The 15,150-nt window shown below is 36.6% G+C and overlaps 1 protein-coding gene and 2 long non-coding RNA genes across 3 annotated transcripts in view; 2 read left to right on the top strand and 1 right to left on the bottom strand.

Annotated features, from left to right (window-relative positions):
- The window catches only part of LOC133556083 (uncharacterized), a 522,853-nt gene that overhangs the window by 142,120 nt on the left and 365,583 nt on the right, over window positions 1-15,150 (top strand). The gene's annotated exons all lie outside the window — the stretch shown is intronic.
- Window positions 6,412-13,983, bottom strand: LOC133556080 (uncharacterized). Its single transcript, XR_009807443.1, has 2 exons — window positions 13,055-13,983; window positions 6,412-8,827 (listed from the first exon to the last, which is right to left on the bottom strand). It is a non-coding gene; the product is annotated as an uncharacterized LOC133556080 (long non-coding RNA).
- Window positions 13,170-15,150, top strand: part of LOC133556077 (forkhead box protein K2-like) — a 30,553-nt gene continuing 28,572 nt past the window's right edge. The window contains exon 1 of the mRNA XM_061905690.1: window positions 13,170-13,666. Within this exon, the coding sequence (XP_061761674.1) occupies window positions 13,371-13,666 (296 nt within the window). The 5' untranslated portion in view covers window positions 13,170-13,370. The remainder of the gene's footprint in view (window positions 13,667-15,150) is intronic.

Raw genomic sequence — 15,150 nt, 5'->3', positions numbered from 1 at the left:
GAATGACACACAGCTATGCTAAGACACAAAAAAACTCAATAACTCACAGATTAACTATTAACTATGCTAAGGGACAAAAACACACAATAAGACAGATGAAATGACACAAAACAACAGTAAGACACAAAAACACACAATAACTGACATAACACAGACGGAATGACACACAACAACACTCAGACCAAAAAAAAATACACAATAACTCACAGATTAACAGACGGAATGACACACAACAATGCTAAGGGACAAAAATACACACAATAAAACAGATGAAATGACACAAAACAACAGTAGGACACAAAAACACACAATGACTTACATAACACAGACGGAATGACACACAACAACACTAAGACACAAAAAAAACAATAATTTACATAATAACACAGACGGAATGACACACAACGTCACTAAGACACAACACAGGCGGAATGACACACAACAGTAAGACACAAAAACACACAATATCCCAGACGGAATGACACACAACAATGCTAAGGCACAAAAACACAAACAATAGCATAGATGCAATGACACACAACAACAGTAAGACACAAAAAACACAATAACTCACACAATTGCACAAACGGAAGGACACACAACAACTCTAAGACACAATAAAACACATTAACCAGAGAAGGAATGACCCAACGACAACACTAAGACACAAAAACACACACAATAACAGAGACGGAATGACACACAACAATGCTAAAACACAAAAAAACACAATAACTCACAGATTAAAAGACAGAATGACACACAACAGCACTCAAATACCAAAAAACAGCAACTCAAAGATTAACAGACGGAATGACACACAACATCGCTAAGACACAAAAAAACACAATAACTTAAACTCACAGATTAACTATTAACTATGCTAAAGGACAAAAATACACAATAAGACAGATGAAATGACACAAAACAACAGTAAGACACAACAAAAGGCAAAAGGGCAAGGCAACACCCGGTTGTGTTGACGTCTCGAGGGGACACACATTGTGTCACTAGGGCTAGGTAACACACAGTTGTGTTGATGTGCCGGGGACACACACCTTGTGCGTTGGTGGGGGTCAGGCAGCGTGGCGACGGGGTCAAAGGTTACTGTAGGTGTCCCTGCTGATTGCCTGACAGCCGGCCAAAATGCTGACGTCAGCAGTCGTGAGGACGAGGATGAGGAATGAGGACCGACGAGTCGTCACAACCAGTCGGGTCACATTGCGTGCTGGGCTGTGAGAGACCAGCATCATTGCGTGCTGGGCTGTGAGAGACCAGCATCAGGCGTCGTCAGAGTCAAGTCGCCATGGCCGCCGACCCGAACAGATGCACCGTCCTCTTCCTGTCTCTGGCCGTGCTCCTGGACGCCGTGGGCCTGCTCCTCTTCCTCATCGGCATCTTCTCCTCGCTCAGCTTCTACGACTTCTTCGTGCTGTCGGGGCCTCTGCTGATCTTCCTCAGCCTCTTCTTATGGATCTTCTGGTACATGGGCAGCCTGGTGGTCCCCGAGGAGGAGCTAAACCTGCCCAGACCCGACATCCTCTGACTCAGGAGGAAGACCGGACTGGTCCACGCGGCGAGGAGGCCGACATCCCGCGGTTTCACCGCTGGGCCTGCGGGGACTCGGGAGCCGAAGCAGGAAAGGGGGAGGACCCAGACTATATTTTCTTACGGTTTTGATCGATCATGGTGTACGTGACTGCGATGAAGACTGAAACCTGCCCTCCCAGACTCTCGTCGAGTTTGTCAGCGCTCGTCAAACAGGCAGCACAGGTTCTTTTTACACAACCCTGCTTTCTGTTCCGCCCATACAGTATGTCGCCGACATGTTAGACGAGCGCGCTAGCCACCGAGCTAAAAGCCAAACTCCTCTTGAGGTTGGCGTCTGCGTTGGGGCATTGAATCTTTGGGCACCTAACGAGCCGATCCCTTCACAATTCCTAGAATGATAGTCGTGCTCCACCTAGTGGTACTTGAGATAATCATTCAATGAAATATTCAAACACAGTGTTACTGTTCAAACTGTGTGTAATGTTACAGTGGCCACAAAGATTAAATTTTCTTGTCAAATTATACCTCTGCCTTGTGTTTAATGATTACTTGGGCCTGCTACGCTACTTTATTTTAATCTTGATCATTATGGCGGCACTTAGAGTTGTAGATCAACCTCAGTCTGTGGATATAATGTTGTATTTTAATATATGTCAGAAACATGTTTTTATGGCAAAACACAAACTATGCAATGTTTCCCCCCCAAAAAGTGTGCAAAGTGGAATATTTGATGTGAAGTAATTGGAGCCTTAACTATGTTTTTGTTGTTGTTTTTCATGTATATATTTTTTAACATGTTTCTTGGGGCCCCGGGGGGGGTGGGTCAAAACACAAAATATGTCATGTATAAGATTATTACAAAAAAAATGTTTATATATATTTCTTTGTTTGTTTTGTTTGTCAAAAAAAACATAGTTTTTCATACGGCAAACACACAAACAAAAAATACTTTCCCCCAAACATATTTCAAAGTGGACTATTTGATGTGAAGTATTTGGAGCCTTAAACAGGTCAACAAATTAATAACAACATTTATTTAAATGTATTGTATTTTTTTCTGATATGACAATTTAAACATAACTCAGCAAAAATTTGGGACTCCAAATTAGTCATAGGTTATATTATTTGTATTTTATTTCACTTTCACTCTCAACGCTTAAGTTTCGAGATCAACTGTCGATATAAAGTTAATTTGAAAATATGTTTCATGCCATTTGTCAAAACCATGTTTTTGTTGTTGTTTTTCATGTATACATGTTTTTTTAACATGTTTTTTGGGGGTACAGGGGGTGGGTCGAAACACAAAATATGTCATGTATAATATCCATCCATCCATTTGCTACCGCTTATTCCCTTTCGGGGTCGCGGGGGGCGCTGGCGCCTATCTCAGCTACAAAAAAAATAATTAAATATATATATTTTTTGTCCGTTTGTTTCTATGTTTGTTTTGTTTCTTTTGTTTGTCAAAAAAAAAAAAAACTGTTTTTCATACGGCAAACACACAAAATATAAAATATTTTCCCCAAAATATACGTCAAAGTAGACTATTTGATGTGAAGTAATTGGAGCCTTAAACAGGTCAACAAATTGATAACAACATTTATTTAAATGTATTGTATTTTTTTCTGATATGACAATTTAAACATAACTCAGCTAAAATTTGGGGATCCAATTTAGTCATAGGTTATGTTATTTGTATTTTATTTTACTTTCACGCTCAACGCTTAAGTTTCGAGATCAACTGTCGATATTAAGTTAATTTTAAATATGTTTCATGCCATTTGTCAAAACCATGTTTTTGTTGTTGTTTTTCATGTATACATGTTTTTTTTAACATGTTTTTTGTGGGTCCGGGGGGTGGGTCAAAACACCAAATATGTCATGTATAATAATATTACAAAAATATATATATAATTTTTTTTTGTTCGTTTGTTTCTGTTTGTTTTGTGTCTTTTGTGTGTAAAAAAAAACATAGTTTTTCATACGGCACACACACGAAATATAAAATATTTTCCTCAAAATATATTTCAAGGTGGACTAGTGGTTAGTGTCCGCCCTGAGATCGGTAGGTCGTGAGTTCAAATCCCGACTGAGTCATACCAAAGACTGTAAAAATGTGACCCATTACCTCCCTGCTTGGCACTCAGTTTTAAGGGTTGGAATTGGGGGTCAAATCACCATAAATGATTCCAGGGCAGCGGCCCCGCTGCTGCCCACTGCTCCCCTCACCTGCAAGGGGGTGATCAAGGGTGATGGGTCAAATGCAGAGAATAATTTCGCCACACCTAGTGTGTGTGTGACAATCATTGTTACTTTTACTTGTATTTAACTTATTTGATGTGAAGTAATTGGAGCCTTGAATTAGTCAATAATTCATAACAATATTATTATAACTTTTTTTTTCACAATTTTTGTCAAAACCATGTTTTTGGTGGAACAAACCACAAAATATGCTATGATTTCCCTCCCCAAAATGAAGTAATTGGAACCTTAAATAGGTCAATAATTCATAACATGAATTGATTAACATGGACCACACTAACTTATTCGGGTGTTACCATTTAGTGGTCAATTGTATGGAATATGTCCTGAACTGTGCAATCTACTAATAAAAGTTTCAATCAATCAATCAAAAAAGTTGATTTAATTCATTAATATGTTTTGAACAATGACAGTTTCCAAAAAGCTCACTAAAATCTTAGGGATCCAAAAGGGCCCCACTCATGAAATTGTTCAAAATAACTCATACGGTGAATTATTTTTGAAATCCCTAGACCAACGTCATCTATCTATTGGGGCGGTATAGCTCAGTTGGTAGAGTGGCTGTGCCAGCAACTTGAGAGTTGCAGGTTCGATCCCCGCTTCCGCCATCCTAGATACTGCTGTTGTGTCCTTGGGCAAGACACTTTACCCACCTGCTCCCAGTGCCACCCACACTGGTTTAAATGTTACTTAGTTATTGGGTTTCACTATGTAATGTGCTTTGAGTCACTAGAGAAAAGGCGCTATATAAATATAATTCACTTCACTTTTTTTTTTCATACAACATACACAAAATATGCTGCAGGACACTTCACCCTTTGCCCCCGGTGCCGCTCACACTGGTGAATGAATGATGAATGAATGGTGGTCGGAGGGGCCGTCGGCGCAAACTGGCAGCCTCGCTTCCGTCAGTCTACTCCAGGGCAGCTGTGGCTACAAATGTAGCTTACCACCACCAGGTGTGAATGAATGTTGAGTCCCACTTCTCTGTGAGCGCTTTGAGTGTGTAGAAGAGCGCAATATAATTATTAATTATTAATACTTTCCCCCGAACATATCTCATCGTGGAATATTTGATGTGAAGTAATTGGAGCCTTGAATGACTCAATAATTCATAACATTGATTTTTAATTACGATCATTTTTGGAGCAACGACAGTTTACAAAAAAATCTGCTAAAATCTGGAGATCCAAAAGGGCCCCACTCATAACAGTGTTGAAAATAATTCATACATTAAAACACGAAATTTGACGTTTTTTTTTTTACATATAATTTTTTTGTTTTTTAAAGTTAAAATTAAAGTGCCAATGATTGTCACACACACACACTAGGTGTGGCGAAATTATTCTTTGCATTTGACCCATCACTCTTGATCACCCCCTGGGAGGCGAGGGGAGCAGTGGGCAGCAGTGGCGGCCGCGCCCGGGAATCACTTTTGGTGATTTAACCCCAAATTCCAACCCTTGATGCTGAGTGCCAAGCAGGGAAGTAATGGGTCCCATTTTTATAGTCTTTGGTATGACTCGGCCGGGGTTTGAACTCACAACCTAACGATCTAATTGCGGACACTCCAACCACGAGGCCACTGAGTAGGTCATCATTATAATTTTTTTCATAGTTTTTTGTTGTTTTACGCACCCTCTGTCAAAGAAAACCTTTTTTATAAAACATTTTTTATACGGCTAACACAGAAAATATTAAATATTTCCCCAAAATATATTTCAAAGTGGAATATTTGATGTGAAGTAATTGGAGCCTTAAATAGGTAAACAAATCAACAACATTAATTTTTATTTATTGTAAAAAAAGTTCTGAGTTTTGACAGTTTAAAAAGAAGTCAGCTAAAATTTGGCCATCCAAATAAGTCTCATTATTTTTTTTTACTGTATTTTATTTATTGTTTTCAACGCTTAAATCCCTAGATCAACTTCAGGTCTATGTTGATATACATTTTTTTTAAATATATTTTTGTCAAAGCCATGTTTTTGGGGAAGCAGAAACACAAAATATGCCATTATTTCCCTCACCGGATGTTAATTTTTATTTTCACTTTCAACGCGTAACTCTCCAGATCGACTGTTGATATAAAGTGAATTTAAAAAAAATATTTTTTGCCCTTTTTGTCAACGCCATGTTTTTTTTGAGGGGGCAAAATATGCCACGTGTAAGTTGTTTTTCTTCTTTTTTTTAACAATTGTTTTGTTTAATGCACATGTTGTCCGAGACTACATAGTTTTTTTTTATACGGCAAACACACAAAATGTGCAATATTTCCCCACAAACATATTTCAATGTGGAATATTTGATGTGAAGTAATTGCATCCTTGAATGAGTCAATAATTCAAAATATGACATATATATACTTGTTAGTATTTGTTTTGTTTTATGCACATGTTGTCAAAGAAAACAGTTTTTTTTTAATATTCGGCAAACACACAAAATATAAAATATCTTTCCCAAAAAACATATTTCAAAGTGGAATATTTGATGTGAAGTAATTTGAGCCTTGAACATGTCAAAATATTATAACAACATTGATTTTAATTTATTATAACTTTTTTCTTAACTATATTTGTATGCCCTTTTTGGTCAAAACCATGTTTTTTGGGGTTGAAGGCAAAAAATGTTATTTATAAGCTTTTGTTAATCTTTTTTTTAATAAATGTTTGGTTTTATGCACATTTTGATAAAGCAAACATAGTTTTTTATATGGCAAAGACACAAAATATGGAATGTTTACCCCCAAACATTTCAATGTGGAATATTTGGTGTGAAGTAATTGAGTCTTGAATGAGTCAATAATTCAAAATATGACATATATATACTTGTTAATGTTTTTTTTGTTTTATGCACATGTTGTCAAAGAAAACATTGTTGTTTTTTTATATTCGGCAAACACACAAAATATAAAATATTTTCCCCCAAAAAACATTTCCAAGTGGAATATTTGATGTGAAGTAATTTGAGCCTTGAATATGTCAAAAATTTATAACAGCATTCTTTTTAATTTATTATCACTTTTTTTCTGAGCTATATTTTTATGCCCTTTTTGGTCAAAAACATGTTTTTCGGGGTTGAAGGCAAAAACATGTCATATATAACCTTTTGTTAATCTTTTTTTAAAATATATGTTTTGTTTTATGCACATTTTGATAAAGTAAACGTAGTTTTTATATGGCAAAGACACAAAATATGGAATGTTTACCCCCAAACATTTCAATGTGGAATATTTGGTGTGAAGTAATTGAGCCTTGAATGAGTCAATAATTCAAAATATGACATACTGTATATACTTGTTAGTGTTTTTTTTTGGTTTTATGCACATGTTGTCAAAGAAAACATTGTTTTTTTTATATTCGGCAAACACAAAATATAAAATATTTTTCCGTAAAAACATATTTGAAAGTGGAATATTTGATGTGAAGTAATTTGAGCCTTGAATATGTCAAAAATGTATAACAACATTGATTTTAATTTATTATAACTTTTTTCAGAACTATATTTTTATGCCCTTTTTTGTCAAAACCATGTTTTTTGGGGTTGAAGGCAAAAAATGTTATTTATAAGCTTTTGTTAATCTTTTTTTTAATAAATGTTTTGTTTTATGCACATTTTGATAAAGTAAACATAGTTTTTTATATGGCAAAGACACAAAATATGGAATGTTTACCCCCAAACATTTCAATGTGGAATATTTGATGTGAAGTAAATGAGCCTTGAATGAGTCAATAATTCAAAATATGACATATATATACTTGTTAATGTTTTTTTTGTTTTATGCACATGTTGTCAAAGAAAACATTGTTGTTTTTTTTGTATTCGGCAAACACACAAAATATAAAATATTTTCCCCCAAAAAACATTTCCAAGTGGAATATTTGATGTGAAGTCATTTGAGCCTTGAATATGTCAAAAATGTATAACAACATTGTTTTTAATTTATTATCACTTTTTTTCTGAACTATATTTTTATGCCCTTTTTGGTCAAAACCATGTTTTTTGGAGTTGAAGGCAAAAAAAAATTTCATATATAAGCTTTTGTTAATCTTTTTTTTTAAATAAATGTTTTGTTTTATGCACATTTTGATAAAGTAAACATAGGTTTTTTATATGGCAAAGACACAAAATATGGAATGTTTACCCCCAAACATTTCAATGTGGAATATTTGATGTGAAGTAATTGGAGCCTTGAATGAGTCAATTAGTCATAACAACATTGATTTAGATTAATTACTATATTTTTGAGCAACAACAGTTTTAAATAATAAAAAAAAACTGCCTGCACGGCAGCTTTGTGTTATGAGAGTTGCAACTTTATATTGTTAAATTTCACATGTTTACTCTTTTATTTCACTTTTTTCATGTAGAATTTTCAGTGGGCCATAAAAATGTAGCTGCGGCCTACAAATGGCCTGTAGGCCGCACTTTGGACACCACTGTCTCACCACTTCCGAAGCTTCGTTTCATTACATTGTTCATTGTACACTATAATAAAAACACACAGTAGAACTTTTAAGATAGACTATCCATAACGTGGCCACCTCCTGTCCTAATATTTGTCTGTCCTTGTCCATTTCCTGGTTGTGAGTCTCCTAAATGTCCACATGCTGCTTTTGAGAGGACATTTAGGGACGTTTTGTTTGCATCCAGAGAGGACAAGAAGACAAATGCTCCTCCCAAACACGGCCCCGTTCTTGGCATCAAAAATCGGCACTCAAAGCGCCATTAGTCCTCTCGTGGCGAGCGTTATTAATGGCGTCCATTTGCTTCCTGGCCCTTGGAGAGGAAGTAGGAGAGAGGCGTAATGGAGCTTTCTGCAAAGAGATACTAACTACCGCTCGCTCAGCTTTCCCCTGAGGGATGCCTTCGCCTCCTCCTTCGCCTGCGCCTACTCCTCTGATGTTTGTTTGGCTGAACGGCGCCCGTGGTTCATGTCTTCCTTGTGTTTCATTCTTCCTCTCATCATCATGGCGTGGGTCCTGATTGCTTGATAGTTGCCGCCTTTCCAGAGGTCCTGAGTGTAAAGGCAAGAGCGACACGTCAGACATAAAAAAAACATGCAGACAATATCGTCTAACCGCGTCTTTATTGTTAGCTTTTGAGGTGGCGCCGCCAGCGGGGTGAAAGGTCACGGCTGTTGACTGTCGGCTGCAGCCCCGCCCTTTACATCAGACCGCATGTCTTATTGTTGAATGTCAAAGCAGGAAAATGCTTTCAATGAGTAATATTCTCCTGTAACATATAATTTGTCATGATGCTTCTACACTCTAATCAGGTCTTTGATAAAGACACTGGTTATCACTTATAAATGTTGGGTCTTTGACATGCAAGCTTTTTTTTGCGTTTGAAAACATGAATGTTTTAAAATTTCAGTGTGTAAAGATTCAGTATAAATAAATGTGAAATTCAGTGTAAAAACATTTGTAAACCTAGGTTATTTAAGACTGAAGCAATTTATCCTGTCTAAGGACCAGCCAATCAGGTGATTCAATCTTCAATCTCCATTAAGTATAAGTGAGTCCTTAGTTTTGAAGCAGCAAGTATTTCTGCATTGATTTGTTTTTTACACAGAATTTTTACACACTGAATTATTTAACTTTTTTTTTTTACACAGAATTTTTCTAAAATTAATTTTATTTTACAAAAATTTTGTACAGACCGATTTTATTACACAAAATCTTATACAATGAAATTTTTTACACTGATTTATTTTACAACTATTTTCTATACACTGATTTTTACAGCTGAGATAGGCTTCAGAACCCCCGTGACCCCGAACGGTTTCCTGCTGGCTCCGCTGTGAACGGGACTCTCGCTGCTGTGTTGGATCCACTTTGGACTGGACTCTCGCGGCTGTGTTGGATCCATTATGGATTGAACTTTCACAGTATCATGTTAGACCCCCTCGACATCCATTGCTTTCGTCCTCTCCAAGGTTCTCATAGTCATCACTGTCACCGACGTCCCACTGGGTGTGAGTTTTCCTTGCCCTTATGTGGGCCTACCGAGGATGTTGTAGTGGTTTGTGTTGTGGTTTGTGCTGCCCTTTGAGACACTAGTGATTTAGGGCTATATAAGTAAACATTGATTGATTGATTGATTGATTGATGGATTTTTTTAAACGAAATGTTTATATTATTATTTTTACAGGGAATTTTTATACACTGGTTTTTACATTGAATATCTATGAACTGGAATATTTACACTGAGTTTTATACACTGATCTTTTATACTTATTTTTACACATTTTTTTTTATACACTGATTTTTTTACACAAAATGTTTAGACACAGATTTTCTACAAACTGACTTTTTTACACAATTTTTTTTTTTTTTAAATGTTCTCAATGTTTTATTTTACAATTATTTTTATACACTGTATTTTGGCACACTAAGTTTTACACATTGATTTTTTTAAAACTAATTGTTCATACAGTTTCTTTTACAGTAAATTTTTATACATACATTTTTACATTGAGTTTTTATCAACGTAGTTTTTTACACTGAATTTCTATGAACTGAAAATTTTCCACTGATCTTTTACACACTTATTTGTTTTATACACTGATTTCTTTTTACACAAGATATTTATACCCTGATTATTTTTACACAGCTTTTGTGCACTGACTTTTTTTACACTAAATTTTATACAATAATTTTTTTTTTTACAATGATTTATTTTACAACTATTTTTTATACACATAATTTTTTTTACACTAAATTTTATACACTGATTTTTTTTCACAGTTTGTATGGACACTGACTTTTTTTTACACAATTTTTTTTTTTTAATATTATTATTTTACAATATTTTTTGTACACTGTATTTTGGCACACTGATTTTTACACATTGATTTTTTTTTCAAACAAAATGTGTATACAGATTATTTTACAGTGATTTTTTTATAAACTGATTTCTACATTTAATTCTTACAAACTGATTTTCTACACTGAATTGTATACAATGATCTTTTACACTTATGTTTTTACACACATTTTTTATACACACTGAATTTTTTTACACTGAATTTTTATAAACTTCATTTTTACACTCTGATTTTTAAGCATAAAACATTTTGCTCACACATTTTTATCTAATGAAAATATAAGAATAATTTAAAGTAAAAAGAAAAAAACAGTTCATAAAGTTCAAACGCAAAAAAAAACCCTTCTGAATAAGAGACACGAATTAATCTTTTACATTTAATATTATTCAAGTGTAGGAGGACACAAATGCGGCACAAGGAAATTATGTTGTGTTGACTTTCCGTCCGTTGGCGAAAACTCGTCCAGCAGCATCATGACGTCACTATTAAAGCCCCGTGAAGGTGAATGGCGCTCTCTAGCGGCCAGTTGTGGCATTGAACGAATTTTGAATAAAGAGCTACGTACCCAGTGAATAAAATGTTCAATAAAGTTAGACTATACTGCAGAAATATTTGTGGTAATTCGACAGGTGTGTTAACATCCATAAATGTGATTTCATTCGATATTAATAGTACATTTAGTATTTCTTTCTGTGCAGATTTTAGTTTAATTCTGTTGGTGTCACTCTGGTTTGTATAAATATGCATCAAGTATCAAGTAAAAAGAGGCCGTTTAATGTGTGTATATATATATATATATATATATATATATATATATATATATATATGTCTTGATTTGATTATCCAGAGAATAGTGCTCAATACCGTGGTATAGCGCAATATGTAGGTGTGGGAAAAATCACAAGACTACTTCATCTCTACAGAAATCTCCTGATGATTGAGGGAACCCCTCATGAAACAGTTCTGTAGAGATGAAGTATAGTCTTGTGATTTTTCCCACACCTACATATATATAGATAGATAGATAGATAGATAGATAGTACTTTATATGTGTGTGTGTATATATATATGTATATATATATATATATATATATATATGTATATATATATACATATATATATATATATATATATATACACATATATATATATATGTATGTATATATATATATGTATATATATATATATATATATGTATGTATATATATATATATATATATATATACATATATATATATATATAAATATATATATATGTATACATATATAGGTTCCAATAATTGTGTGTGTATATATATATATATATATATATATATATATATGTCTTAATTGGATTATACAGAGAATAGTGCTCGATACCGTGGTAGAGCGCAATATGTATGTGTGGGGAACATCACAAGACTACTTCATCTCTACAGAACTGTTTCATGAGGGGTTCCCTCAATCATCAGGAGATTTTTTTTTTCCTGACGATTGAGGGAACCCCTCATGAAACAGTTCTGTAGAGATGAAGTAGTCTTGTGATTTTCCCCCCACACACACACGGCAATTCAAGGAAATACGGTGTGTGTATATATACACACCGTATTTCCTTGAATATATATATATATATATATATATATATATATATATATATATATATATATATATATATATATATATATATATATATATATATATATATACACACCGTATTTCCTTGAATTGCCGCAGGGCATATAGTATGCGCCTGCCTTGAATTACTCCTGGGTCAAACTCGCTTCCCAAAAAATTTGGCGCATGCTTAGTATTACCGCCTGGTCAAACTTGTGACTTCTCCTGTCATCATTTTCAAAAAGGAGGAGGCTGATTTCAATACCGGTAATTTGAAATCGCATAAAGGGAAGAAGATTAAGAGCTATTCAGTAGGATTTAAGGTCCAAGCTTACACCACACTCACATTTTTACTGCATACCTTTGGTAAGTGCCGGAGTGAGAAGAGGTTTTAAAATAATTTGTGCATGCTTACTTTTACCGCATGCCTTTGGTAAGCGCAGGAGTGAGAAGAGGTTTTAAATTTTAAATCCGGCGGCAATTCAAGGAAATACGGTGTGTGTATATATATATATATATATATATATATATATATATATATATATATATATATATATATATATATATATATATATATATTTACACAGTGTTATAATCTGACTTGCTTGGTGCAAGAGCGACGTGCACGAGCAGGCGTGTACGAGCACGGCGCGCTGTGGCTTTAACACGCACCAGGGTAAAGCTAACCAAGCTGGTTAGATAGTTAGTTAGTTGTTTAGTCTGCATGTTGTGTTTAGTAATCACTACTGGTTAGCCGCCATTGCTGTGCGCCTCCTCGAGCAACAGAAGCGGCATATGTGCTGACTGTACCCCCCAACCGACCTTGAATGTGTCCCCGGATTAAGGCTCCGCTCCAATTGGCCGTCCTCGCCGGGCTGCGTCACCGTCCTGGGACGTGATTGGCGTAGGGCGTTTTTAGCAGCCGCATATCCAGCCCCCTTGCGTTAGGTAGGACCTCTTCTGTCCGCGGTGGTCTAAGCCGCTGTCCCGGCCTGCATGGTCCCCTCCCGAGTCCTATTTGTATTCATGTCCCCTGTGTAGCTTCGACCGCTCAGCGCCTCTACCGCGTCCCCCCCCCCCTTTACCTCTCTCGCTTCATTTCGTCCCCCCGTCCCAGTCCTCGGCATTGACCGCCAACATGGCTGCGGTGGTGAGCACCTCGTCCGGGCCGGTGGCGCGGCTGGAGGGCCGCGAGTTCGAGTACCTGATGAAAAAGCGCTCGGTGACCATCGGGAGGAACTCCTCCCAGGGCTCCGTGGACGTCAGCATGGGCCACTCCAGCTTCATCTCGCGGCGGCACCTGGAGATCTTCACCGCCAGCGACGACGGCACCGGCGGCGGGGATTTCTACCTGCGGTGCCTGGGCAAGAACGGGGTGTTCGTGGACGGGGTGTTCCTCCGCCGGGGCGCCGCTCCTCTGCAGCTGCCGCCAATGTGAGTGCTCCATGCGGGGACTAGCCTGTTAAATAAACCTGATTATTGTTATTAACGCTGCGGTGTTTGTTAACATGGCGGGCCAGAGGAGCACATGTTTTAGCCAGCTAGCTTAAACTGCATCCTTCCTCCTCAGTCATCGTCTTTGTTGACATTCTTGTTAGCAACAGTAGCCATTAGCCTTCCCTCGCAGCGTGTTAGCCGGCCTATATCACGCCAACGTCAACACTCATGTCAGTATTCCATAATAATAATAATGGTGCTTATTGGGCAACATTAGCGCATGTTTTCGTCGTTTCGTGCGTGTCAACGTGCTCTCCAGCGTTAGCTGGGCCGTGTTTGTGAATGGAGCTGCTGAACGTAAACAAACCCGCGCGTCTCCGCCCTGCGGGTGTCGTGCCAAAAAGTCAAAAATGGATTGACCCTTTAACCAAGTTTGTTTTTTAGCTAAAATAAGGCGGAGTTTACTAAAAACAATTTGATTTTATATATTTTTATTTTAAATATGCAACAAAACAAGAGCAAGCCTGATCCGATACATTGCTGTAGCCTTAACAGCCATTGTAACAAAATGAAAACAATGGAGAATAAAAAACGATAAAACAAAAAGAGCAATGGACTTTCTTTTTTTTTTTTTACATATTTGAAAGGAGTGAGAAGAAGTTTATACTTATTTAATCCCACCCCTTTTCTTTCAATCATAAATTACTCTGAGCTGGAACTACCTGTTCACTCAATGTACAAACTCAAAGGCCTACTGAAATGAGATTTTCTCATTTAAACGAGGATAGGAGGTCCATTCTATGTGTCATACTTGATCATTTCGCGATATTGCCATATTTTTGCTGAAAGGATTTAGCAGAGAACATCCAAGATAAAGTTCGCAACTTTTGCTTGCTAACAGAAAAGCCTTGCCTCTACCGGAAGTCGCAGACGATGACGTCACATGTTGATGGCTCCTCACATTGTTTTTAATGGAAGCCTCCAACAAAAACAGCTATTCGGATCGAGAAAATGACAAATTTCCCATTAATTTGAGCGAGGATGAAAGATTCGTGTTTGAGGATATTGATAGCGACGAACTAGGGAAAAAAAAGTAAAAAAAAAAATAAACGTGATTGCATTGGGACGGACTCAGATATTTTTAGACACATTTACTGGGATAATTCTGGGAAATCCCTTATCTTTCTATTGTGCTGCTAGTGTTTTAGTGAGTTAAATAGTACCTGAGAGTCGGAGGTGTGTGTCCACGGGTGTGTTGACGCGCAGTGTCTCAGGGAAGTCGACGGCAGCTTTATGGGCGGCACAAGCTCTGCTGATCTCCGGTAAGAAGCAACTTTTTACCACAATTTTTTCACCAAAACCTGCTGGTTGACTTTCGGTTGGGAACCATGTTCGCTGTGATCCATAATAAAGTTTCACCTCCGTGAATTTTAAACAAGGAATCACCGTGTGTTTGTGTGGCTAAAGGCTAAAGCTTCCCA

Source organism: Nerophis ophidion, linkage group LG07 (genome assembly GCF_033978795.1).
Source record: "Nerophis ophidion isolate RoL-2023_Sa linkage group LG07, RoL_Noph_v1.0, whole genome shotgun sequence".
Taxonomy (NCBI): Eukaryota; Metazoa; Chordata; class Actinopteri; order Syngnathiformes; family Syngnathidae; genus Nerophis; species Nerophis ophidion.
Note: the sequence above shows the minus strand (reverse complement) of the source record. Positions and strands in the feature narration are given on the sequence as shown.